This window comes from Acomys russatus, chromosome 3 (assembly GCF_903995435.1).
Source record: "Acomys russatus chromosome 3, mAcoRus1.1, whole genome shotgun sequence".
Classification (NCBI taxonomy): Eukaryota; Metazoa; Chordata; class Mammalia; order Rodentia; family Muridae; genus Acomys; species Acomys russatus.
Genome location: NC_067139.1, coordinates 61,261,225 through 61,287,732, shown reverse-complemented (window position 1 = coordinate 61,287,732; position 26,508 = coordinate 61,261,225). Strand labels below are relative to the sequence as shown.

Below are 26,508 nucleotides of genomic sequence, written 5' to 3'. Positions count from 1 at the left end.
GCATGGCATTTCTGAGGAAGTGATCTGGTATTTCATGCCCACCTGGTCTCCAGGTCTGTCTCTATTAGTAAAAATACAGGGCTGGGGGACAGTTATATGCCTCCTCTTACTCCTAATCCTGACAAGACAAAAGACACCTGCTGAGACTGACAGTAGAAAGGCAGCCCAGCCCAGCCCTGCCTCTGCAGAATGGGCAGATCTTCAGCAACAAAAGCATAGGTTTCCTGGACCTCAGTGAGGAGGTTCCAGAAGTTGCCTGCCTAGGTTCTTTTTGGTTCTAAAGATACAACCTTCTTACGGGCTGGGGTGGCTTGCCCTCAGTTCCTCAGCCTTTGGGGTTGGCCTGGCTCCCTGTCCTCCAGGAGGCTTTCTGGTCTCAGGGCTGGATGTGACATCTGTAGTTTCAGGCCTCATGGCCCTCTTCTACATGTCCCTTTGCCACAGTCACCTAGCTTACTTAGCTGGGTTTCTAGGGAGGCTTTGGTACTCAGCCGCCTCCCATCTCATGAGCCCCAGGCTGACCCAGTAATTACCTGTGGACCAACTACCTTCACATGATTCAACAACGTGTGGCAAACGTGGCCTTAAGCAAAAAGAGCAAAGGAAAGCGATGCCCCCCTCACAAGACTTGCCATCTAGCACTAAGTAAACACACTCAACGGTTTCGTCTTACCAGTTTTGCTTCACAGATATTACATGGAAAATTATAGAATGAAACAGCTCACTAGTTTTAAGTTGTGTGTTGTTTCTGTAGTATAATAAAATTTGTACAGCTCTGTTCCATCCAAGACACAAAGCGTTCCTTTGCCCAGTGCATCATCCTGCTGTGTATGATACCCACCTATTAGTCACAAGCAGTGGGTTCAGTTATCAGACCTGCCTGTCCTAAAGCACAGGGCTCGTCCCCACAATGGCAGCATCTGCCAGCGTCTCAGTGCGTACCTCCTAAACACAAGGAGGAACTATACGCACACATTTCTGAGACAAGGATTTCAAGAAACACACTGTCTGTCCTTTTTCTCAAGATAAGCTTCCCACAAATGACCTGTTAATGCCGGAAGAGAAATGTTAAATCCAGAGTTTAGAAATCTGGGCCAGACAACGTTGCCAAGCAGTCCTCAGTAACAGGACAAAGCAACAGACTCTGCATACTGAGAAAACACCATGTTCATGATGCTCCTGCCACAAATATGTAGTTTGGATGTAATGTGGAAGCCATGTGAGACAAATCTTATTTTTGGTTTAAAATTATTCCAAAATGGAAAAATAAAATAACAACAAAGGACAGAGCAAGGATTCAGAGATGGGAGCACTTACATGTTTATTGATAACCATTTAATCACAAAAGATAAAGTGATTAATATTGGTTTTGACAAGCCTCTGGTTTTAAAGGTATGAAACTGTTTTAATGATTAAGTTTTCCAAAACATGAGATCACCTTTGGAGGAGGACATTAGCTTGGCTCAGCCAGGACCCAGGAGGAGCATCCCCACCTGAACAGGGAGGCCAATACCCTACTCACTCCAAGGCTGGGGTCTGCTCCCATAGGTCATGGAATGCCCTCAGGAGAGCTCCACTCTCTGAAATTATATAATAACCCCAAACTACCTGTGGCCCAGGCCTAAGGCGTCAGTTGGGTACAGCAAGCTCAATCCTGTTTCCTTTATTCTATTAGCATCTACATCTTGCTTATCCTGACTAAAATGTCACCTAGGTCTCCTATCCCTACTGTGCTAGTCTCAGGCCACTACCTTTGTCTTGGTCTGGCTCCTCACTTCCCCCTCAAAAGCCCGAGGTCTTTTAATGCCAGCCTCTTCATGACTACTTGCAGCCCAAACAACCCAAAGACCTGCCACCTTCTATCTGCTGCCTCAAGTACCTTCTTGGTGTCCCTCAGCAAGGCCCCGAGTCCCAGCCTCCCCACACCATGTCCCGCACAGTCCAACAGGTTCTTGCGCTGCTCCAGCCACAGAGCACAGTTGTGCTCACAGCCACAGCCCTGACCCTGAATGGCTGCATGCTCTGTGGCCTGTTTTCCCAGGGCCAGGTTAGAGCAGTGGCTCACTGTGTTCTTCCTAGCTTCCCATCTACCCCTTCTCACTGTAAAAGGCACACTACCCTGGTTGGCACAGAATTGCTTAGTTTTGTTTTTGTTTTTGTTTTTGTTTTTGTTTTTTCAGGATTTCTCACTGCTCTTATGACCACTTCCAAAATTATTTTTCTTTTTTTTTTTCCAAAATTATTTTTAATTTAATATCTGAGAGGCACTTCCCAAGAAAAACCAACATTGAAACTATTTCTTTCCTCTTGTGAAAAGAGAAGTTTTGTCCTAGTGTTTCCCTTACATGATTTTTTTTAAAAAAACCTTATCTATAAAAATACATTCTACTGAGTAGGGACAATTTCTGACTTTCATCAGCCACCAATTTCTAAGCCTGGCCACTTTCCTTGGCTACAAAGTGCACTGTCTGGGGAACTGTCTAGCATATTACCTGCACTGGGGAAGCATTGGAATATCCTCCCATGGTGATGGGGACGGAGAACTGTTCCATGAACACAGGTAATGTGCCTAGCTTTCCTGGGAAGATGAAGTCGAAGAGCGACCACAGCTCTCGAAGGTTATTCTGCATCGGTGAGCCAGACAAGATGATCCGATGAGGCGTGCGGAACTGTGTGGCGAGAAGAGACATCCTTTTATGAAATGCTATCCAACCCCAAAACACTCCCACATAACAGTTAATTAACACATTTAATCATCATTTTTGTGTGTCCATTATTTTGGTCCTCTCCAAAATGTGCATATTTTGTCCAATTTTCTAACCGCATGTGGATGAAAACACTGGGAAGAAATCTGTCTTAGTTCAAGTTAAACAGCACCCATTAGAGGTGGATGCGGTTACATCCTAACAGCTGACCCTTATCAAAAAGGACCGGCATCAAGAATGCTCCACATTAAGATAAAATTTAATAAATGTATCATAAAGCAAATAGTCTATTCTAATATTAAATATCCCTATGCACATGAACCCCGCCTCTGTAAACAGCCATACCTGTTTGCAAGCAAGAGTGACGGCGGCATTTGGATTTCGAATTTTGTGTCCCTCGTCTAAGATGACATAGTGCCAGTCATGTCTGCTGATGTCATCTTGCATCAGTCGAATGTAGGAATAAGAAGTTATCAACACTCCGTGACAATGAACAATGTCTCGAATCAGCCTCTCCTATAACCACAATAACACCACGAGGGCAGATGTAAGGAAGAAGCAAACAACAAAACAAACAAACAAACAAACAAACAAACAAACCCCAAACCAAGCAGGGCCTAAAATGACAATCTGAAGGTTAGCCACGGATGATCATGAGACCACCAAAAGCACACTATAAAAATATAGAAACACACAAAGAGAAAATGTCTGGGCATGAGACATAAGGAAAAGTTTTCCTTCAAGCATCAGAAATAACTAATTTTTCTGAAAAGAAATGCATAATTCTTAGCAGGGAAAGGCTAAAACCTGTAATCCTGCTTGATCAGGGCTTCAGTCAGCCAAAGACTCAAAAAATAAGCTACCTGGAAGCTGGCCGGGCACACTGGTGAGTGCAGCTAAGGCAGTCCCACAGATAATAAGCTACCTGGAAGCTGGCCGGGCACACTGGTGAGTGCAGCTAAGGCAGTCCCACAGATAATAAGCTACCTGGAAGCTGGCCGGGCACACTGGTGAGCGCAGCTAAGGCAGTCCCACAGAAAGCCGTTGGGGCAGAGGGGCCAGAGCGACGCTCCCTACACAGAGCATGCTAGCATCAACTCCTGGAGCAAGGACACAGTGACCACCAGCAACTCCCCCTCTGCACATGGAAACTTCCTTGGATCAGGTCCTAGAGCTGGCGAGTAGTGGAGTCGGGACTCAAAAGGCAAAAGGACAGCCCGCGCCAAAGCTACAATCATCCAGTATTGGGTTACACTGCTGCTCACAACATTACAGAAGAAAGCGCAAGTGAAAATTCTGTGTAGCTGCATACCATTTCTTTTAAAACCTTGTTAAACATGAAGTGTACTTCATGTTTAAAAATATGGAATACTTTTAAATAATGAATAGGGATGTTTTTAAAGTATTACTAGAATTTCTGTTTAATTAATAAAACCTAGAGGGAAACCAGGGTAATGAATATAAAAGTGGACCCAAACCTTCACCTTCTCCAGACACTTTCTCCTGCCCTTGCGTGTGTGTGTGTGTGTGTGTGTGTGTGTGTGTGCGCGTGCGCGTGTGTGTGTGTGCGCGCGCACGCACATGGCGTTTGTGTTCATATGAATGTGGAAGCCAGAAGACAACTTCCAGTTTTGTTCCTCGGGTTCTGTCTACCTTTTCTTTAAAGAAAGTTTTGGGCTAGTGAGGCAGCTCAGGGAGCAAAGGTACTTGCCACAAGTCTGGTGACTTGAGTGCAACCCTGGAACTCCTGCGTGGTGGAAGAAGAGCTGATTCTCACAAGTTATTCTCTGATCTCTACACACCTCTCACGCATGAGCACACATGAGGAAGGAAGATAAAACACAGCCTTGAGCTTAAAGGACACCTGAACCAGATTGACATGAAACGCTGACCTGGGAATTAGTGAAGATACCAAGAATTTGCAATGCAAATAGCAGATCTATTTTATTTTGTATTTATTTATGTTTTAAAATGGAATGACACATTAAAAAAGAAAAAAGACCATAAATCTTCACCTATTTAAGATACTATAACAAACATGGGTAAAGCCCCCAAAGCAATCAGGACAGCTCCAGGCACAGGGCCAGGGGGCTTCTCATGGACAAGGAATGAGACAAGCAAACAGAAGTTTCAAACTGAGGACACAGGACCTGAGCATGCTGTTGGGGCTCCTTCTCACAGCTAGCAGTATGGCTCAGACATAGGGTACTCACTCCTTTACATGCACACACACTCAGATGCACAGACAACTCAGTGGGCAAGGGAGGAAAAAAGGGCAGAACTAATAAGAGACAAAGCCAGTCAATCTTAGAGAAAATACCTGCAGGGACAGAGCAAGCCTGTGTGTGATGGCACGCACCCATATCCCAACATTCAGAATGCAGAGAATTTACAGAGGAAGTTCCAGGCTAGCCAGGGCTACAGAATCAGATCCTGTCTCAAAGAAAGCCAAAATAATAACGGGCAGAACAAACATAAAAGTAATTCTTTGAGATTCTCTGACAATAAGACAGGTTAACTCCTGACAACACTCAGCCTACCTCAGAAGATGATGAGCATCAAAGAACCTCCTTATAGAGATGGCTTCGAATGTGGCAAAGCAGCCACTGGCCAAAATACCCTCATTTCTGCCACAGACAGAATTCTGCCTAAAAATGGGTAAGCTTGGATGGAGGCAGAGTTGACAGCCAAACTCTGCCAAGATAAGGTAGGAAAGTCCTCAATAGTTCCTGCCTCACAAATATGGCCATCAGATATACTGGGACAGAAGGCTAAAGATGATGCTCCAACGTTAGAGAGAGTTTTGGATGACTGTTCAGGCAGTAAACTGTTTCTGTCATTTTTTCATTTTGGAAGGTGATAACCTGTACTTTCGGTTTACTCAAGTAATTAATTTTTATTCCTTCTCAAGTCTCTGATGGGGTTGAAGACCAGATAGTTTAGTTTTACAATTAAACTTAGTTGTTTAGGCATTAAGATGTTTTTAGGTCTAGATAGATGTTTTAAGTTGATAGAGATGAGATATGATAGATATTGATTTACATTCAGAATTTTAGATGTTCTAAGATAGGAAAGATGTTTTCTTCAAGGTTGCCAAATACAAATAGCCAAAACACTATGAATATAACATTTATATAACTCCTCATTGTTTCGAGGTTCTTCTTGCTATATGTAGTTTATTGAACATATATGTAATAATATAAATGTATATGTAAAAAAAGAAAAACAATAAAATAAAATAAATGAGAAAAAAAGTAACTCTTGAAAAGACAAACCAAAGAACTCAGTGTGTAGCTTGAAACTCTCAGTTATGGAAAGAATGTAAGACTGGTAACACCGCATAGCAGAAACCTTCAACATTTTGAGAGAAATGAGTGACAAAAATTAATTATTCAAGCCGAGCAGTGGTGGTGCACGTCTTTAATGCCAGCACTCAGGAGGCAGAGGCAGGTGGAACTCTGTGAGGCCAGCCTGATCTACAGAGAGTTCCAGGACAGCCAAGGCTACACACACAGAAACCCTGTCTCAAAAAACAACAACAACAACAACAACAATTAATTATTCAAAAGAGAATAAGCACAAGAAAAATCAGACTAACTGGGGAGCAGAAGGATTAGAAAAGGGTGCCATGTTCTTCCTAGTGCGAGTGACGTCACAAAGGGCATCCTGAGAGCCACAGGGTCCTTCCAACTGTTCCAAGTCATCAGCCAGTACAACCCAGCCCTCTAATCTGAAAGAACTACATACACACTCCCAGCTCTCACTTTACAGATAAAAGATAAACCCAGAAATATGGGGTTTCTCACAGGAATACAAAAGTAGCTAAGGATGAAAAAGCCTAATAATGCTCACACATTGTTTATAATTCAAAAATCTCAAAAAAGTCATAATTTTATTAATACCATCTTAAGAAACTGGGACTTTACTTTTTCTTTTTTCTTTTTTAAGCCAGGCATAGTGGTACATACCTGTAATTCTAACATTTAGGAGGCTGAGGCAGCAGGCTTACAAGTTCAGGCCCTGCCTGCATCATATAGCAAAGCCCTAGCTCAAAGAAGGGGCTGGGGTGGGGTGAGGGTGGGCTCTCAGTGTGTAAAGAAGGGGCTGGGGTAGGGTGAGGGTGGGGTCTCAGTGTGTAAAGGTGCTTGCTACTAAGCTTGACAATGTGCACTGAACTCTCGAACTCCACAAGGTAGAAAGAGAGAACAACTCCCACAAAGTTGTGCTCATCTCTACATGGCTCCTAAGCTCGCTCGCTCTCTCTCTCTCTCACACACACACACACACACACACTCACATACACACACTCACACATACACAAACACACACACTCATACACACAGTCACATATACACACTCATACACACACACACACACACACACACACACACAAATAAAAAAATTAATGTGAGTTGGGCAAGCAGCTTGCTGCCCTGAGATCAATTCCCAGAACTGAATGAACTGGGCTTGGCTGGGCACACTCATGATGTCAGCACTGGGGACGGAGGCTGGAGGATCAGAGGTTTCAAGGTCGTCCTCAGCTACACGGTGAGACACCGTCTTAAAACAAGATGAGCAGACAATGCAGATGCATGTGCATACGTATCTCGGTGTGGATTCAATAAAGTGTAAAAGGGTACAAAGAGGGCTGAAGGAAACCTGAAGTGGGAAACTGTCCGCTCATGCACCACAGCACACAAGGCACTCAAAGAGCTAAAACAATTGCTTTACAGACTACACACCAAAGACACAGTAAAGGCTCAATGAGCGTGAACTGTGTTATTCTAGTGACTACTCTTGAGAAGTTCAATGTCCAATGCATAGTACTATACCAATAGCTACTGTGGTGCAAAGCCTTGCAAACACGGCCAGAGAATTAAGACTCACTTCAGTCCACCTCCCTGATGGAGCCCGCTCCTTCAGCTGCTGGGGCTCAGTGCAGAAAAGAACCATCTGAAGGAGCAGGCTCCACTCCCCAGCCTCACCCGTGACCCTGTAACTCTGAGCGGCCAGAGCTAATTCCCCCAGTTCTTCCACATCGACATTTTCTACCAAGACTCTAGGCAGGCAGCACCCCAGCTCTTCCCGTTTCCCTCCAGGAGATCAGGGGCACCCCACAGCCATGCCAGTAGGTAGAGCATAAAGTGACAGCCACGGAATACTCCACAACTGAGTGCTGTCCAGCTGTCAGCCATATGCACACTGAGAGATGGAAGGAGAACAAGTGTGGTTGCCTGGGGCTTGAGATGAGAGCGGAAGTTAAACCACCACTGACAGTTATGAAGTACTCATCCCCTGTGTTTGGCCACGCCCTGCAAAAGCGGGTTCACTTGACTTGCTCATGGACCCTGGGACTTTCAACTGTTGCACAGGTTCACGATGGTCACCCCACTTAGCCCTAAGGTGCTCACTTACCTAAAATGAATTCTTAAAATCACTTGACATAGCAAGAAGCTTTACCATAGTTAAGCTAACGAGACATTGACCCGCTAAACGTATGCCATTGGTGCAATGTGTAGCTTCTTGTGATTGCCTAAGAACCAAAGCTTATTAGGGCATTCTGCAATGTTAACTATAGAACCACAGAATTCCTGTTTCTACTCTGTTCAAAAAGATGTACAGTGATTATAAAGAACTTTAAAAGATGCTTTACAGAAAGAACAAGAAGTTGTTCAAAATGTTCACAATGAAAATACATTCTCTCCTGGGTAACAACCCATCTATGACTACTGAAGTTCACCTGACTCAATCTCAGAATTCTGTAACTGCCTGGACTGGAGTTTCAATAATAGTAAATTGTTGAATATTATGGACGTCTCAATCCAAACACTTAAGACAAATCATCTCGGGCGGTTTCAAATTAAAAGCTTGTAAAATATGTAACCTCTCCTAGTTTTTGCAATTAATAGGGTACATCTGCAATTAGCCTGACTTACTGAATGTAGTGCCGTTGTCATTAAAAGATGTCTGAGGAAGTGCCGGCGTTATTATGGAGGCTCAGGAGACCAATCCCTCCTAGAGGGCAAACAGTGGACTGGTAGAAAACAACAGCCATAAATCACACTGTCAGGCAGCGGGGAGAGCCAGTGAAGCACAGGCACATGAAGGCCATTCACAACAAACACGCGCGGCAGCTTCCCAGGCAGGATTTACTGCACCTGTAATTAATTAAAATTTCCTTCAAGCTAAATCTTTAATAAACAAGGATTTGTGCTGACAATGAAGAAAAAAAGGGCTCCAGCAACGTAATTTTACAGTATGCCTTACAGCACAAACAGAGCATCTATTTGTATCAGGTGCACATAGCAACTCTGGGCTAATCCAAAATACAACACTTTGCTTTATAAATGTGTGCTTAGAATGGGTCTGAATGCTTGAAGGAGCATATGGCTACCCTTTTTATTCTCACTTGTTGTTTTTATTTTTTCCCTCTCTCTTCAGTTAATATTTATTACATTTATTTATGATTCTCTGCGAGAGAGAGAGTCTGTCTGTCTGTCTAGTTGAATGTGTTGCCACACCATGCATATGGCAAAACAGGACAACAACTCTCTGAAGTCCGTTTTCTCCTGCCACCTTGTGAAATCCAGGAATCAAACTCGGATCACTAAACCCATGTGGAAACACTTTTACCCACCGAGCTATCTCACCAGCCTACGTGTTTTTTAAGAAGTCAAGTGTCCAGCTCCTGTTCAGAAAGCGGGCCTTTTTAAAGAATCAAGATGGAGTTCATCAGATGGCCAAGTACTGTTGTGATTTGCTTTTCAACCCTCCTCTGACCTTGCACTTTCCAAAAAGAACTATAATGCTCCAATTCATTCTTTCCATTTAGGACATGAGACAAAAGATCTAGACACTGGCATGAACATTTTGTTAAGAGGTATGAACTTTTCTGTGTAGAATGTATAATGGTTTGGGGCCGTCTTTCTCAACTACTGAGATCAAAGCCTGTCATACGCTAGGTTGCGATCAAGAAAAGAAGTGGGTAAGTGTTATCTATCAGGGAACATACAATGTTCTCCATACATGTGCTCAATGCATGTACTCAACAAACCTTCACACAACCATCACATCTCTCAATGATGATCTACACGCCATCAAACAAGGCTCAGAGAAGCCAGTAAACCAGCAGTTTCAAAATCCATGACACCAGTCACATGTGCGCCTCAAACCCTGTTGCAGTAAACAGTGTCCTAAGACTCCAGGAGATGGGTGATTTTTTTTATTTCTAGGATGACAGTTGAGTTGATCAAAATGAGACAAAACTCTTCAGATTATCTAAAATGTCCACAGAATCACCAGATCCTACATATCAGGAAAAGGTGAGAGACAGTGACAGTTATTTCAGAATACAAGCGATCTCTCACTATACATCTTCTGGCAAACTGAAAGGAGAGTTCTTAACCGTTAAATAAGCTTTTCCACACAGTGCTAACGACGCCACCACCCACTGTGAGTTGTGGGTAAGCACCACAAACTGCCTTTCATTATCTTTTTGTATGTTCTTTCTTTAAGAAGAACTAATTAACAACATCACACCCTCTTGCTTCCTGAGGCCTAACAACATGAAGCACCTGGACTATAGCATTTATACTTGTTCTACAAATAAGTATTAATCAACTCATATACATTTTTTTTTCTGTGAGGGAAAGCAAACAAACAAACTGTAATGAAAAGCACCGGGGGAAAGAGACCAGCTGTGTGCATGCATGTGCGTATAGGCAAAACTCCCTTAGCAGGGGGTCACAAGTTCAAAGCCAGCCAAGGCTACAGAACAAGACTCTCTCAAAAAACACACCACCACAAATGGAAGCAGCAAAAACAAAAAACAAAAACAAAACAAACAAACAAACAAAACTGGAACTACCGGAAGCCAAAGTGAGACATTATTCCTTAAGGTTTTGCTGTCCCGCCAAGTAAGGGTCCCAAGTTCTTCCAAGAGGCTCCCTGTCAGCTGTCTTCCCCTAGTTAGTCAAGAAAGACTTCTTTTTATATGAGTTTGCGACATGAAGCATGAAGAAATGTCAGGAAGTAGTAAAATGAAAACAGAACGGGAAATGTCTCACATGGGCGATACCGGGGCAGTTAGCAACCGAGACTCTGAGGACAAAAACAACCTGAACCATTACTACTTTCAAACTGCTAAAAATTATTTCTTTTAAAGCACAGTATTTGCTCTACTTTGCTAATTATCTCAATTTGATTGGTTTTCTACTTGTCCTGGGCAAAGACAGTTGGCTTTAGTAAGCAGGGCTCCAACTCACCTTATGTGAGTGACTGTATCATAGATACTTCTGATCTACTTCTAGCTCACTCTGCTTACCCAAAGTCATGAGGGCACGGGAATTTGCAGGAAAAAGAACACAGAGCAAAATTAGAGACCCAGTAGTTCAGTGGCTGCCGAGTGCCTCTTAAGTGAGGAGAAACCCTGGAGATCCTCATGGCCAGCCTGTATCTCTCACTCAGGAGCTGAGCAGACTCAGGAAATAATGAACGCGGACACACTGCCATCTGACAGGAATCTTACTGTAAGCCTGTAAAGCTCAGACTGTTGTTTATACTATTTAGTAGCCAAATATTTGTTCACTTGAGATACACAGTATCTATTCTACAGTGCAGAGACAGATGAGAAGGAAAAAGCAGCCTGGTGTAACACAGCTACAGAATTTAGGAGCAAAGGGAAGCCTCCTTCTTGAAAAATCTATCTGTGACTGGGTGTGGCGGCACACGTCTTCAGTCCCAGCACTTGAGAAGCAGAGGCAGGTAGACCTCTGTGAGTTTGAGGCCATCCTAGTCTACATAGTGAGTTCCAGGACAGTCAGGGCTATGTAGAGACTCTGTCTCAAAACAAAACAACAAAAGATAGATTTGATAGATAGATAGATAGATAGATAGACAGACAGACAGACAGACAGACAGACAGACAGACAGACAGACAAGGAGGAGGTGGTGGTAGCGGCATAGACCTTTGAGTCCAGCACTCAGGAGACAGAGGCAGGGGAATCTCTGTGAATTTGAGGCCAGCCTAGACTACAGAGTGAGTTCCAGGATAGCCAAAACTACACACACACACACACACACACACAGAGAGAGAGAGAGAGAGAGAGAGAGAGAGAGAGAGAGAGAGAGAGAGAGAGACTGTTACCAAATCTGCAAGCATGGGAGAACTACAATATCCAACGCTGTGATCCAGGAGGACAAAACAAGGAAACTAAACTATTGGTATCTAGGAAAGTCTCAAAGTAGCACGCTGTTTCTCCTGCATCAGAAACGTATTTGAAAGGCATAGCTACATGTGCACTTATTAATTAAGGTTAAATATTCCTTATTCAGAAGGTGTACTTCAGCCTTTGAAGTATTTGCATATACGTGCTAAGGTGCCTTGGAACTAGAACCCAGGCTAAACACAAGACCCCTATGTCTCATACATATCTACAGGCAACAGATAGTTTTGGTGTGCCTGCATTTTCACTGTGACCTGTCACAGTGAATCATGTATGGACTCTTTATTGCGCAAAGTTTCGGATTTTGGAACGTTTTCTATTTCTGATTAGGGATGCTCAATCCGTACGTTACTTTCGAACCCACTCATTTGCAATTGTTTAAAGCTGCTTATGTGAAACGTCCCTCCAGTCAACGGCCATGCAGAGCACCTGATTTGTGATCCCATGAGCACAATCAGCCTCGCGGTCCTCTGTCTGTGCCCAGCTAGGTTTTGTCGGACATCAAAACATCATACTACGAGACTGTTAGAACAAGAAAGCCTTTGTTCATATCTGTTTGATAATATAGAGCTTCAAGTCAACAACAAATTAAAATGAAAGAAACATACATGGGCACATTTTTTTTAAAAAGCCAAATATGTGGAGTAGAGGCCAAACAAAAGCAGGCAAGCACTGTAACGTTACCTTTTTGTGGGCATAGGAACCTGTTTCATGCAGAATCGCCACTCTGAACGGAGGCCACCATGTGTGGAACTCTTTCACCCACTGGTGCATCACTGTGGTTGGGCAGACAATTATGGTAGGGCCCAGTCCCTCGAACCTGCACCCAAGAGTCCAAGAAGAAAACACAGCCATGAAAGACAGTAGAGAAAGTAGCCAGTAGCCAAAACCAAAAACCCTGAATGGTTCTGAAAGGAAAATAAGGCATGAAAATGTACTGATTCTTTAAGGAAAAAGCTACTGAAGCTGAAGACAGTAAGGAAAATCTGTGTCAATCCATTCATCACTCAGCAGCTGAAGGACTTAAGGACAAACAGTAAATGGTACACTCGGAAGCCAACATATAAAGCAAAGAAAAAAACCACTATACAACAGGATACTTTCTCCCTCCCTCCGTTTCTTATCAGTCCAGATAACACACAGTGTATCCCAACCTAAGAGAGCACGGCAGCATCTTCCATCTGTACGAGGCTTTCCAGTCTACCAGATTTCAGCCGGTGGAATTCCAATACCTCTTTACTGCTCTAGAAAGCATGCACGACAGACATAGTTCAGAAGCTTGGAAGACTATGTGTCCAGGGTGACATGGCCACTAAAACTTGGAAGGATGCCTGGAAGCTGGCCGGCTCTGGTTGCTGTGGCCTCCTCTTGCTATGACATGCTGCCTACTTCCTATGCAATGGCAACACAGTGGAGGAGCACCCCAGAGATTTCTCTCCCCAGGGAAGTGCTGAGGTGCTCACTGGGTCACTGCGGAAGGTAGATATGATGTAAAAATGCATGGACAAGGGAGAGTTGAAATATATCCACACGATACAAACCAGTTATGGACACCATCTGGGCCTGAACACCGCTCTGTACAATCCCAGGCATATATTTAACATTTCTGAACCTCAGTTTCTCATCATAAAGTAAGCTAATAATAGCACTGAATTTACAGTTACTATTGACAGTTAACATCTGTGAGATGCTTACAACAGTGTCATTCAGTGAACACTAAAAGGATTTGTTGAATAAGACAGAGTATCATATAACCGTTAAAACAGTTTTTTGAAGAACATTTAATAGCTGAGAAAGCGCTTATAATAAACTTAAAAAAAAAAAAAGAAGAAAAGAAAAACCCTTTTTCCTAACACGCAGGAGCTGGGAGGCCGGTGGAGGCACCTCCCCAGTCTTCCTCCCTCCTGCCTTGCTTCCCTGAGCTCCACTGGGAACAGACGTAACTAGCTCCGGGAGACATCTATTTTATGGGGTCCTAACACTGGTATGCTATGAAGCGAGGGTCCCCTCTGTCCACATGCCAGCAGCACAGCATGCCCCTGAAACTCCCACAGGAAGAACTGCCTGGCTTAGGAAGGAAGAACTCCCACTCCAGGTCAGGGAAGCCACTTTTCTTTCTCTATCCTGCTGTGTGTAATGAAAGTACAAGTCAAAAATCAATAGTGATGTCCCCCAGAGACACATGCCACCTCTCCCTAATGGCTTCCCAACCCAAAGGACAGAACAGCCATCCACTCTACAGAGCACCAGACCACAAGTCCAGATTTTGTTCTTTGCTCTATCTTCTTGTGTCCCACCATAAGACCTGTACAAATTTACATCTCTTCTACCCCCTAAGTCTCTCCACAGGTCACCATCTTTTTCTCCCTGTACAATGTCACTATTCCAATTGCAGCCACTACCATCTCATCTACATCTGGCAGAAAGCAAAATCTCACTGCCTCGTCCCCTCTCCTCAAGGCCTCCAGTGGCTGCACACTGCTCCTGGAAGAGCATCTATATCCTGCTTTGGCCTATGAGACCATGCAAATCTGGCTCCTGACTCTCCCTGCCTTACTGCTAATACTGTTAGCACCAGAGCCTGACCTCTGCCAGCCTGCACGGTCGTCAGACCCTATGTAGCACACACTGTCTTCTAGACAGTCACTTCCTTCCCCTTTCCCTCATGTCTATCCTGCCACCACTACCTTCTCCTTGACAAAACGGGCCCTTCTCCCCAGACAAGTAGATGAGCTTCCTCGGTGTAGCCGCGCTAACCCTGCCATAACGCATATCCCTCCTCTTCAGCTCTATAAAAGCCTGGACAATCTCTTCATGGTATGCCCTTGGGACCTGGTTCACAGTATAGAAAGGATGAATAGGACAACATTTATTTAAAGACTAGGAGGAAATGTAGAAATGTGAAAGATTATTTTAAGGTGAAAAATGACGCATAGCTTTTATATTCTTGTTATAATGTAGGAAACAATTACTGAACTTAAAATGGTTAAGATGTCAATGCAAGTCACACAGAGCTTGACATTTTAAAAAGTATCATCTACACAACTAAAAATAATTGGCCTAGCAGAAATATAAGATACTGACCAAATCTAACTAAAAGCTTCACCTCTATATCCCAACATGACGAGACGCCTCAGCCCACTTACAACCCTTCACCTCCTGATGTATATGATCATTGGACCCTGGTGCTCGGGTGGAGAAGAGAATTCAGAGGTCAGAACAAACTCAACCCTCCCCACAGAATTTCCAAGCCATACTGTCACCAAAGGCAGGTCTGAGACAGGTGTCTCTCATTCTCCCCAGGGAGAGCAGGACTCTGCCCTGGTCCCTGACCCCTAACCCCTACCATGACAGTATTCCTTTTAAAGGGATTAAATATGCCACCTTCTTATATCCTCCAGTGAGAAGAAAAGGGAGTTGTCATCAATATGTGCTTGGTGGGGATTAGGAAACAGCCAATCGACAGCTGTCTAATGTAGTCTAAAAAAAGCTCACCTTCAAACACATTTCAATGGGTATATATGCCTTTTCAGACTGTACAGCATTTTCCTCTCCTTTATAATATGCCATCTATAAACTGCTACGTTGATGACATACTTGCTCACTCAAGCCTACTACTTAATCCCAGCTGAACTGTTATGTGGGATGCTGTGTCCTTTAATTTCTATCATTCTCCCCCTGTTAGAAGAATAGGGAGGTTTTCATGCTGAGTTGAAACCCTACAGTCCAGGCAGGCTATTCCTGGACCGTAGAGGGGGCAATCAAATCCATTAACAGGCAAGTGAACCACTTTCCCAGCCTCAATACCAGTGAGATGATACAAAATGGCTAAATGTACTACAGTGATTAGCATCAATTACCAAACATGCTACAGCTCCTCTCATCTTTGATTATCATTGATCACTTAATGAATTTAGGACTAGTCAATAGTTCCATGGTCAAACACTTCAGCGTACGATGGGAAGCCTACTAGTTATGGCCTAGAACTTATTGGGAATTAGAAAGTGTAATGTTGACCCTTCAAAGTTTGTTAACTTTTTTAGGACATTAACTCGTCATTAGAAATTAGTTAAATGACAACCAGGTCAAGTATTAACTGAAATGTGAGAGGTAAATCATTTACATCTTCTCTGTTATAAAATTCAGAGGGCCCATCACGATAAGAATGCTCAAGTAGAAAGCCAGGGTACTCCCTGCACACTGGGAATGTAGCTGACAGTAGTCCCTTACTCATGCAATATGCTTCATTCTCTTCCCAAAACAAAGTTGTACAACATCCATCAAAACATCAACTAACACAACAAACTACTTTTAATAAAAGTGTCTTGCTATCACAGAGACTTGCAGTTTCATGGTGTTCACAGACTTTAAAATTTGGTCATCATTTTCATAAATTGGACCCCAACATCTCTAGCCAACAATGCAATACTGGCTTACACAGATATTCCTATCGCTTTAAAGGCTATTTTTCTTTAAGCCGTAAGTTCGCCTAGTACAGGAGAAGGACACATTACACAATTGTTCTTCACAGAGCTCCTCAGCTAGCCCTGTAGTGTGGCTACACTGCCACAGCCTCAGAAGCCAGTTCTACCAATACTATTTTAATAAAGATGATCCAGGCACTAGTCCAATATGCCACACTATTTCATTATGGAAAGAGAATATGAGCATTGATAGTTAATTGACTGCAGCTGATGCGCATTAGAAGCCCCAACTTCACTCCTCCTAGGACTGTCACCACTCAAGAGAACATGTTTTAATTTTTATATCAAAACTACACTGCAGGGATGAGTTGAGGTCTCCTACACCTAGAATGTTAAGACGCCACACAAGGTTCACGATAATAGGATGGAAGCAGAAGAAATGGTAAAATGAGAGGATTCCAGAAACCACTTATGGACAGAAAGCCCCAGCAGCATTGGGGACAGTCAAGACATCCTCACTATCTGAAAACCTCAAAGGAACCAAAGAGACCAGGCCTGTTTGGAGCAGAAAAAGTCATTTTTAGATGCTAAGTAACAGTCACAGACAGGAATATCTTAGATGCTCATTGTCAGCTGACTTATTTCTTAGGCTGGAATGTTTTCATGTTCTCAGGCAAAATATATCCTACATCTAAACAAGTGTTCTGATAGCTCCCCAAACTCTCCAGGTTCAATACGACTTCCCTGTAACAACTGCAAGATGGTTAGGGATTTTTGTTTGTTTGTTTTTAGTTGTTTTTTTTTTTTTTTTTTTTTTTTTTTGAGATAGGGTTTCTCTGTGTAGCCTTGGCTGTCCTGGATTTGCTTTGTAGACCAGGCTGGGCTCAAACTCATATCAATCCGCCTCTCCCAAGTGCTGGGATTAAAAGCATGTGCCACCATTCTTGGTAAGATGTTTAATTTTTAAAATCATCTTAACACAATTGCTCCTCCTCCAGGGAACTTTGAAAAATATCTAGGGCGAGAGACGGCTCAGTGGTTAAAAACAAACACTGCTTTTACAGGGGGCCTGAGTTCAGTTCCCAGCACCCACTTACACAGCCCACAGCCTCTGCTCCAGGGGACTAACGTCCTCTTCTGTACCCCACAGGCGCCGGCAGTCATATGTACATACCCCAACACACATGCACAGGCACATGCACAAACAAACATAGTAAAATAAATCTCTTTTTAAAACATGTAAAGAGCCGGGCGTGGTGGCGCACACCTTTAATCCCAGCACTCGGGAGGCAGAGGCAGGCAGATCGCTGTGAGTTCGAGGCCAGCCTGGTCTACAAAGTGAGTCCAGGATGGCCAAGGCTACACAGAGAAACCCTGTCTTGGAAAAAAAAAAAAAAAAACATGTAAAAACTTTAAACTTTCGCCACAAGAAGTGCTGACCTGCTAACTAAGCAAAGGAGTGCTGTGCTGCATTGTTAAAACAGTAACAAACAAAAGCAGACCAGGGTCCTAGGGAGCCTCAGTCAGGGCTCCGCTCCCCATCCGGCTCTCTACTGCGCACTTCTGCGCCGCTTCCCTAGAATGAGGCCACAATGGTCTGCAGTTGCTGACACTGGACACACCAAGGTAGTTTTAAAGCCATCTGCAAACTGCATACAACGAGTGCCTCAAGTCACAGACACAGACCCACTGGGTAACCCCACCTCTGCTACTCATGTCCGAGATGAAACATCCTACGGAATTGATCTGCCAACATTTTTACCAATATAGAGACCCATGGAGCTCATTTACAACTTAAACAGGGCAAACCTCGCAGCTCTTTATTACAAGAACAAACACTCCAGTGCTCCCTCCAAACAGACGGCATGTTTATTCTTTCAGACCACTACTGCTTCAGTGGTGTATCAGACAATAAGCAGAAACAGGCTAAAATCACTTTCTACACTTTCTGGAAGTCCTTTAGGTGCGGACCTTAGGAGAGAGTGTAAAACATACTGAGCAGATTAAGACTCTTCACTCCAAAAGAGTGAGCATGCCTCTAAATGCTATCAGGCACATAGACTCCAAAGGAACCCAGAGAGAATGGCGTCTTCAAAGCTCCAACTTTGCCCGCGAGCAGACTCGTACTTACTGTAATGCTCACCTGGTCTCCTGCCAGAACAAATATTTTAATGTAAAATTTAATAAATGGGACTAAAGGTATTACGTCTAATTTAAAATTCCATATTGTGTAAACTATTGATATTAACATAATTGAGTTTGTAAACAATCCATTTGCAAGAGCTAACCTTAGACATTGTATTGACCCAAAATATCTAGTGGGGCCCATCTGCAGAATGAAGCATCAACGCCTGGAATTCATTACAAGTGTTACATGTTTAATTTCTCCTGCCCTACAGCTCCATTGTCTCGTAAAAATTTTCCTTTGATGTCCCCCACTAAAAGAATTAAAGGAATATTGTAATTGAAATGTCATCAATAATTCACAAGACCCTCCTCCACAGCAATACATCTGATGAAATATTAATTGAGCTCCACAGACTGACAGTCTGCAGAGGAGCACTTGCCTGTAATTTGAACCGCGAGTCCTGATCTTGCTGTAGCTCAGACCTGCCAAGAAGGCAATTATCTGGATGGTCTTGCCCAATCCCATCTCGTCTCCCAGAATTCCTCCTGCCTGCTGGCAGTGCAATTCCCACAGCCACCTAACACCTGTCTGCTGATACCTACAACAACAAACACCAACAAGAAAAGAGAAAATGGCAAATGGTGGGTAATACAGGCGGTAACAGAACGTACTCATGAATTAATGATTCCGTTAGGTTCTAGTCCAGTCAGAGAAGCGTGCTGGATGCGTGGTTTACATGACTGTTATATTTATAAGGTCATACATTTTTGATCACTTAGGCATAAAAATCATAATTTTTGTTATAGAATGTTAACACATTTCTAATTAAACTGATAGATGGGGTAATTAAGGACTATTTTATTTCTCTTCCAACATTAGATATAGCTTGAAAAACAAGTATAAACTTATTAGCTTTGATTCATTTTCTGGAAAATAAGAATCTCAAATATTCTAAGTATATAAAGTTCCATAAGTTTTTCTTAACAAAGAAGTAGTACACTTTTTTTCAATCCAAATAGTATCAAAAAAGCAGGGCAGAGAACACCACAATTTACAGCTTATATAGTTGTAAAGCCAGTTTGTAATCATATTATCTTTTTATAGGGAAAATTAAATTAAATTTTAAGGCCATAAACAAGCATGAGCACTAGAAGTGTTCTAGAAGTTAGTGTACGGCAGATGGCTCCACTGCACAGGTGTAAGAAAGAACTGCTTATGAAGGCCCAACAGCACAATAGGTCTTTTTGTATTTTAAAGTACAAACTGATTAAAGGATTTTAACAAAAGTTACAATATCAGAGTTATTAAAATTTTAAATAAGTAGTTCAAGTAAAAAAGAAACAGTATTTCCCTCACCCCTCTTTCTTCACCAATCACACATTCAACTCTATAAACCTCTAAGATTTGGTTTGTGTTTAAATAAAGTAAAAATATTTTGAGGAGTGAACAATGACCTGACATGATGGAATGAAGATTATATGCCACATTAAACAACTTAAAGCAAAACCCGCTATGATAAAAAGCCAAATGAAAACATCAGGGCTAAGGGACCCCCACACACACAGAAAGAGAGGTGGGTTCACCATCCCTGCCTTCCTGCCCCAGAACTGACTGCACAGTTCTGCTCTGCCTACTAAAATCTTGTTCAGTGCCAGGCATGGTAGCTCCTGTCTATAACCTCAGTACTTGGGAGGTGATAGCAGAAGAATTCCAGGTCTGTCTTGAAAGAAGGAAGGAGGAAATGAGGGAGGGAGATAAGTAACAGACACAGAGACAGACAGACACAAGTTCATCTCATTGCAGACCTTGGCTCTTGGTGAGCTGTTATTTAACTTCCTTCCGGCAGACGTACCCTGACTGACTTTCTCTCAGTATTCTGTGACTCTAGGTGGTGACATCATTTGATCATGTGTAAGAAAAATTTTGAGACTGCTTATTAGTTTGGCTAATTATAATATATATTTGAATATACACTTTGGAGAAAAGGATTAAAAAATCAAAACCCAATGAAGTACAAAATAGCATTGATTAATTTGAGAAGAAAGACAAGACCCATAAATGCATCGCATTCCCTTGGAGAACAACACCTCCCACTGAACAAACCTATTTGCTGGAAGACTCTGGACCAGACTCTAGACAGAACCTCACAAGCAACCTGTGGGTTTAGTGGCATATTTCATAGTCAGGAAGCAAAGGCTGGGGAAAAGAAGAGAAAGGGAGGGGAGGGGAAAAGGGGGGAAGGAGGGAGAGGGGAGGGGGAGAGGAGAGGAGGGACTGATACACAAGCAAACAAGAATACAAGCGAGCAAAACTCAAGTCCAGAATTGCATGGCTCCAATGCAATCCCACGTTGGAAACAATCTAGAATAGCAGCTGGATAGTTTGCTCCCTTGGGTCAGTTGGCATTATCTACAAACACTTTTTTTTTTTTTTTTAACTGGAAAAGAACAAGTGGACAGAAGGCAGAGATGCTATTCATCCTACAATGCTGTGGACAATCCCTACAGAAAAATTTTTGGCCCAACATGTCAAGTGTGCCAAGGCAGAGGCAGTCCTGACTTGGAAGACAATCTGGTTCCTGAACTGGCCTCACACATCTATAATCCCAATACACAAGAGGTTAAGGCAGGAAGGAGGCTTTCAAGCTTGAGGCCACCCCAGGCTACATGATAATACTGTCTCAAAAGAATAAAAATTAAAAATAAAACAAAACAGAATAGACTGTTTGCATTCACGGTCCAGAATGGCTGGAGTCTGGCCACTGGCCTTCTCCTACCAAAGCACAGAAGCCATAAGAATAGCTCCGAGCAGGCCCAGAACCTCCTGGTGACCGCCCTGAAACCAATCCAACACAGGGCCAATACTTCTCTTTGGTTAAGGCCTAAACTTAATTAAAATGGTAAGAATTTAGAAAAGGAACACGTATCATTTCAGGGTCTTTCAGAAATAATCAGGGTGTCAACGGGACACTGGACTCCACGTGACCCTGGAGAATCAGCAACAGTGGGCCAGATGTTTTGACATCTACCCTAAAACTCCAAGGGTTTTCACTGGGCACACAGTGGGATGTTTACACAAAAGTGAGAAGCACTACAGGAATAATTCAAGGAGAAAGACTTATGGGGCAGTCCAGGAACCACATCGCAATAGCCAGAGATTGTACAAAGCCTGGGTAAGGGGGCTAGCTCCCCCACCAAACCATCAACAGGCCCTCAGACTTCAGCTGAAGAATATTCACTGATAATGGAAAACCACCACCACCCTGGTCAGCAGGGGTGTATGGTGAGTAAGGAATGTCAGGCCTGGGCTCTGGCTCCACTGGAACTAGTAAATGCTCTGAGTGTTACTATTGATTTCCATTCTGAACAGTAAATACTGTAAAACAACTACACAGTTAAAATGAAAATCAGGTATAGAATATAGTTTTCAAAATCCTTGAGAAGCATATAAAATTTACTCTTTAGAAAGTTAAATGGTCTTCTAAATTACTATACAACCGTAAGGAAATTACTAAACTGTTATCCCCGTGGGACCAAAGCATCAGAAAATAACCACATGTAATTGTTGGATCTTGGCATTATCACACTAACCCAAGATTGCATTTACTAGTTTGGTGGAAGGTAAGGTCAAAACAAATTCAAGTTTGCCATGAGGCTGTTAAATTATACAGATGAATAAATTTGCTGGGCAAACTTTCAAAACTGAAATTTAGAAGTTAAACATTATCTTGCAGAAAATAGCACTTAAATGGAAAATTGTGCCTTCTAACTCCCTGAGATGCAACTATACCCTGTTAACTCAATTCCACTGAGTGTAGTAAATAGAATAAAAATATATCCACAACTTATAAGTAAACTGGCTTGGCTAAAACTTAATCATAAAAAAAGGAGAGATTAGAGGCTGGGAGAGAGCTCAGTGGTTAGGAGCACTTGCTGCTCTTGCAGGAGCGGGGTGTGGTTTTCAGCACCTACACAGTAGCTCACACCCAGCTCTAATTCCAGTTCCAGGCACCTGGCGCCCTCTTCTGGCCTCTGTGGGCACTGTATGCACATGGTATACATACACATAAAATAAAAATAACTTTTTAAAAACTGAGATTCTACTCGTTCTTTTTCTTAAAATAGAAAATATGAAGTCTAATACCATTTACAAAGTATTTTAAGTTATTTTTGTAGATATAAAACAAAATACTTTCTAGAATGGCATAATTAAGATAAATTTAAAATGCTAACAAGCTTGTACTTATGTTAACGATAATAAAGTTAGTAGCCAATATACTGACTCTTACATATGTTTAGTGTAGCAAAGTTTGGTTCTGTTAACTGTGAAACTTCTTTGCTAGAAAATCTGATGCTTATACAAAACTGTGCACTCAACCTGACTCCTGAGGACATTTGCCAGATCAATCACCGAGCATGGAGAAGAGGCCTGTCCTTGTTAAATCAGCTTAACGTATAATTTGGGCATTTCTTTTTGCCAGTACAACACAGACACTATTTTAGTTGTTCCTTAATAAACAATTACTTCAGAGAAAATAAAAAGAAATGCCAATAAATGTAGTCTTTATCTTTTTATAGTTAATTTTCATTGGGGAGTAGCAATAAACAAACCATTTGCCTTTCTGGGCTATGACCTGACTTCTCTGCAGAAATGACGAGATATGTAGATTCTACCTTCCAGTGGTTTGTCCTCTTTAACCTAGTCAGGACACCCAGCCCTGTCAGTTCAGCTAGGACTTGGTTTTGCTATGTGTTTAATGGGTTAAATATTTCCTCGTTGCTCTCTCACCCCAAATGCCTCCAGTGCAAGTCAAATGACAGCATAAAGCTATACTGTGAGGGGTGTGCAGCTGAGCGGTGAGCAAAGCCCTGGATTCCACACCCAGCACAATAGTCAAGTAAATAACTATGATCTGCAGGCCTTCATCTCGCCTGCTGCCTCTCGGAAGTAGAGTGCTTGCCATGTGCGTATGCACCCTACACACATAAATAAAATCTGAGGAGACATGCAAAGAGAATGCTATTTTTAAGTACATCTCTTCCATAAGTTTAGGGCATGGTTGACAGTTGATAAAAGACATTAAACTTCATTATTTCGTAGAAAGAAGTCTGCACCCTGCTCTATGAATTCATGACATAAACAGGAAAGATGCTACCTAATAGTCTAACTTCCTCTACAGGTCTCAAGATGCCTTCCCAAAGCATCGTTAAGTAAATCCACAAGTGAGGAGACTGAAAATGTCCCTCGGTGTTAATTCATCATGGGGATCCTGTGCAGTCACACAGACCAAGCATGCATCCATCAGGCAGCTTCTGAGCACCACAGCACTCGGCCCCTTACACAAAGAACTTAAGCCAGCTTCCAACATAATCCTTGAGGTGTTGCCTGTGTCTAATCTTTTGACATTATGTGAAAAGACATCCACATAAAATATTTAGATGCACATTTGGTCAGCTCAAAAATACTATGCCCTTAGGTAGGATGCAGGATCTTCAGAAAACAATCAACAGTTTCTGTTTCCACACAGGAGTAAAAACAAAAAAAAAACTAAGAACCTCCCCAAGGTTTGATTTTAATATATATAAGCTCCTCGTGTTGATTTCAATATACAAATCTTCTGAAATACATTAATCTAATTTTTAAAATGAGAAGTTTGGTGCCTTAAAATTACTAAGAACAAAAACATAATTTGATGCAGAGGCATTTAAGTGTGTTGCTTTTAGTCTGCTGAGACAAGTCCACACAGATTCATCAGTTTACAAACATACCCAATGCGCACCTTAGTCAATTTATTATCATCTAATTTTAATGAACAGCATGTGGCTAAAATTTCATTTGACAGTGTCTGGATTTGCAATAAATTGCTGCAAGTACCTTAAGGGCCCACAGGTAACTACTGTGTAATTTCTAAATGTTAATTTGTACACAATGGCTCGATGACAAACATAAAGGACAGAACAAATGGCACATACTTAAAGAGCTTTCTGAACAGAAAACCTGGCACTTTGAAACCTTCATCAAATTCGGCGTCACTTTCCTCAGAATCATCTTCAAGCTTCAGGCGTTTCTCTTTGTCCTGCAGCCTCAGTTTATTCCACCTCCTACGGTGAGACAGAAATCACATTTCCATTACTTTGATTATAGGACAGATTAAGAGACAGCTCTAGATTATGGACTGGAAAGACGCTGGCAAATCAGAATGGCCCTTCAGGCTCCCGCTACCTTCACTCCCCAACACTGACAGTCTACAAAAAAACAGCTCTCTTCTGCCCCCTCAAGTCAATTCTTACTTGAATTATTTCAGCTACTCTAGAAAGATTCCTGCATCTCTCATTTCATTATCAAAACGACCTATTCCTCTCCAGCACACCCTAAGGGGCTTCTCTGCCAGCTCCTAAGACACATGACCTTCATCCCAGAACAGCCTCAGGAAAATCTGAATAGAACTGAGCATTTCCCAAATAGTATACAGTTTAACAAGAGAATATTTTATTTAGAACTGGCATTTATATGCTGAAAATAATAGTCGTGGGAAAAAGAAAACAAATTTTTGTCCAAAATTTGCTGTTTCGGTTATTTTTTTCTAATTACTCAACTGAAGAGAATCAACAGTGCCACTGTACTGACAATCACAGGACTCAGAAAGCAGGTGCTACAGATAAACCTAAATATAAAGAAAATATGAACATTTGTATTTCAGAAGCATGATGCCAGTTTGTTTTACAGTGATAAGCTATGAAGGTCCTGCAACACACCACAGCTGCACAGAGGAGGCAGTCATTTAACTAAAAGGCATTTAACTAAATTAACTAAACTAATTTTACGTTTCCACAACTATAATGAGCTCTGATATTGTGACCAAAAAGAAAAGCAGTTACCATAGTAAATAACGCTGGATTCCGTTATTTAAAACAAGAAAGTATGACCTTCTTAGTATGTATACGATTGACATTCTAAATGTTACAAAGTGGTAGAAATGGAAAAAAGTGTGACTACTGATAAATGCCTGGAACTAAAAGCTCACAGGAAGACGACAGCAGCACACAAGGGCTTCTAACTTCCACTGAGTAGTAGAGCATGTCTGAGGGAAGGCAGAGAAAGAGACAGGATAAGATGGGCTGGACATCCCTTCTGAAAAGCTGCACAGAGGCCACAGGCCAGAGTGGTGGGCAGCCAACCCTCCCAGGAAGAAAATCATTCAAAATTAGCTCTTCAAAGTGAGTAATGCTTGCTCAGTAAGAAAGCACTAGATCGTGATGTGGAGCTGTTCTGCAATGCAGTGGGAACTTAGGAGAAAGGGCAACAAATCCTGTCAGTAGTCTCCAGAGAAGAGCAGCAAACAGAAGACGCACACTGAGCCAAGCCTAGAGGAACAGCTGTCGCACAACTCTAAGGTCTACTGTGGCACAAGACACTTCCAAAGACCACCTCTTCTTCCCTGTTAGCAGCTGTCTTCCTTAGATAGTACCTCCATGCAACTGACCAAGTGAGTTCTCTGGGTAACTTCAACAGTCTGATGCTCTTCCAATTTCTGTGTCGTTTACAATGGTGTACCTCAGTGGTTCTCAACGGGGACAACTGTGCCCCTCATCATCTGCACCCAGAGCAAGCTGACCATGCCTAGAGACATGCCTAGTCATTACAGGGGCCTCCTGCTGCCCTCCTGGAAGTCCAAAGTTGCTAGACACACTACCACACATGTTCTCCTCAGGAGCCTATCCTAAAGGTGACTGGGGTTCAATTCTTAGACAAGGAGACTACAGATAAGTTTAAGTCACGGTGGCAGACTTAGGACAGCGCAATCCTCCATTAAAAATGTTACCTAGCTTCTCATATCAATAACTCCAAGAAAGCCTTGGAATTGCAGCCACTGTCCAGCAGAGAACACGCTGGAAAGGGATAGCTGTTCTCCTGATGCACATATCTGAATGTGCTGCAGTTTCAGGTGCTGAGATGATCTTTGGTACCCAAGCCCGGAGCATCAGACCAATATAGTAAGAGGCCTCTACTCAGCAAAATCTGTGGGT

The 26,508-nt window shown here is 42.5% G+C and overlaps 1 protein-coding gene across 1 annotated transcript in view; it reads right to left on the bottom strand.

Moving 5' to 3' along the window:
* The window catches only part of Ercc6 (ERCC excision repair 6, chromatin remodeling factor), a 72,488-nt gene that overhangs the window by 19,313 nt on the left and 26,667 nt on the right, over positions 1–26,508 (bottom strand). Inside the window, exons 6-10 of the mRNA XM_051141788.1 lie at positions 24,454–24,582; positions 18,921–19,079; positions 12,614–12,749; positions 3,051–3,221; positions 2,493–2,669 (exon numbers count right to left, since the gene is read on the bottom strand). Coding sequence (XP_050997745.1) covers positions 2,493–2,669; positions 3,051–3,221; positions 12,614–12,749; positions 18,921–19,079; positions 24,454–24,582 — 772 coding nt within the window. The remainder of the gene's footprint in view (positions 1–2,492; positions 2,670–3,050; positions 3,222–12,613; positions 12,750–18,920; positions 19,080–24,453; positions 24,583–26,508) is intronic.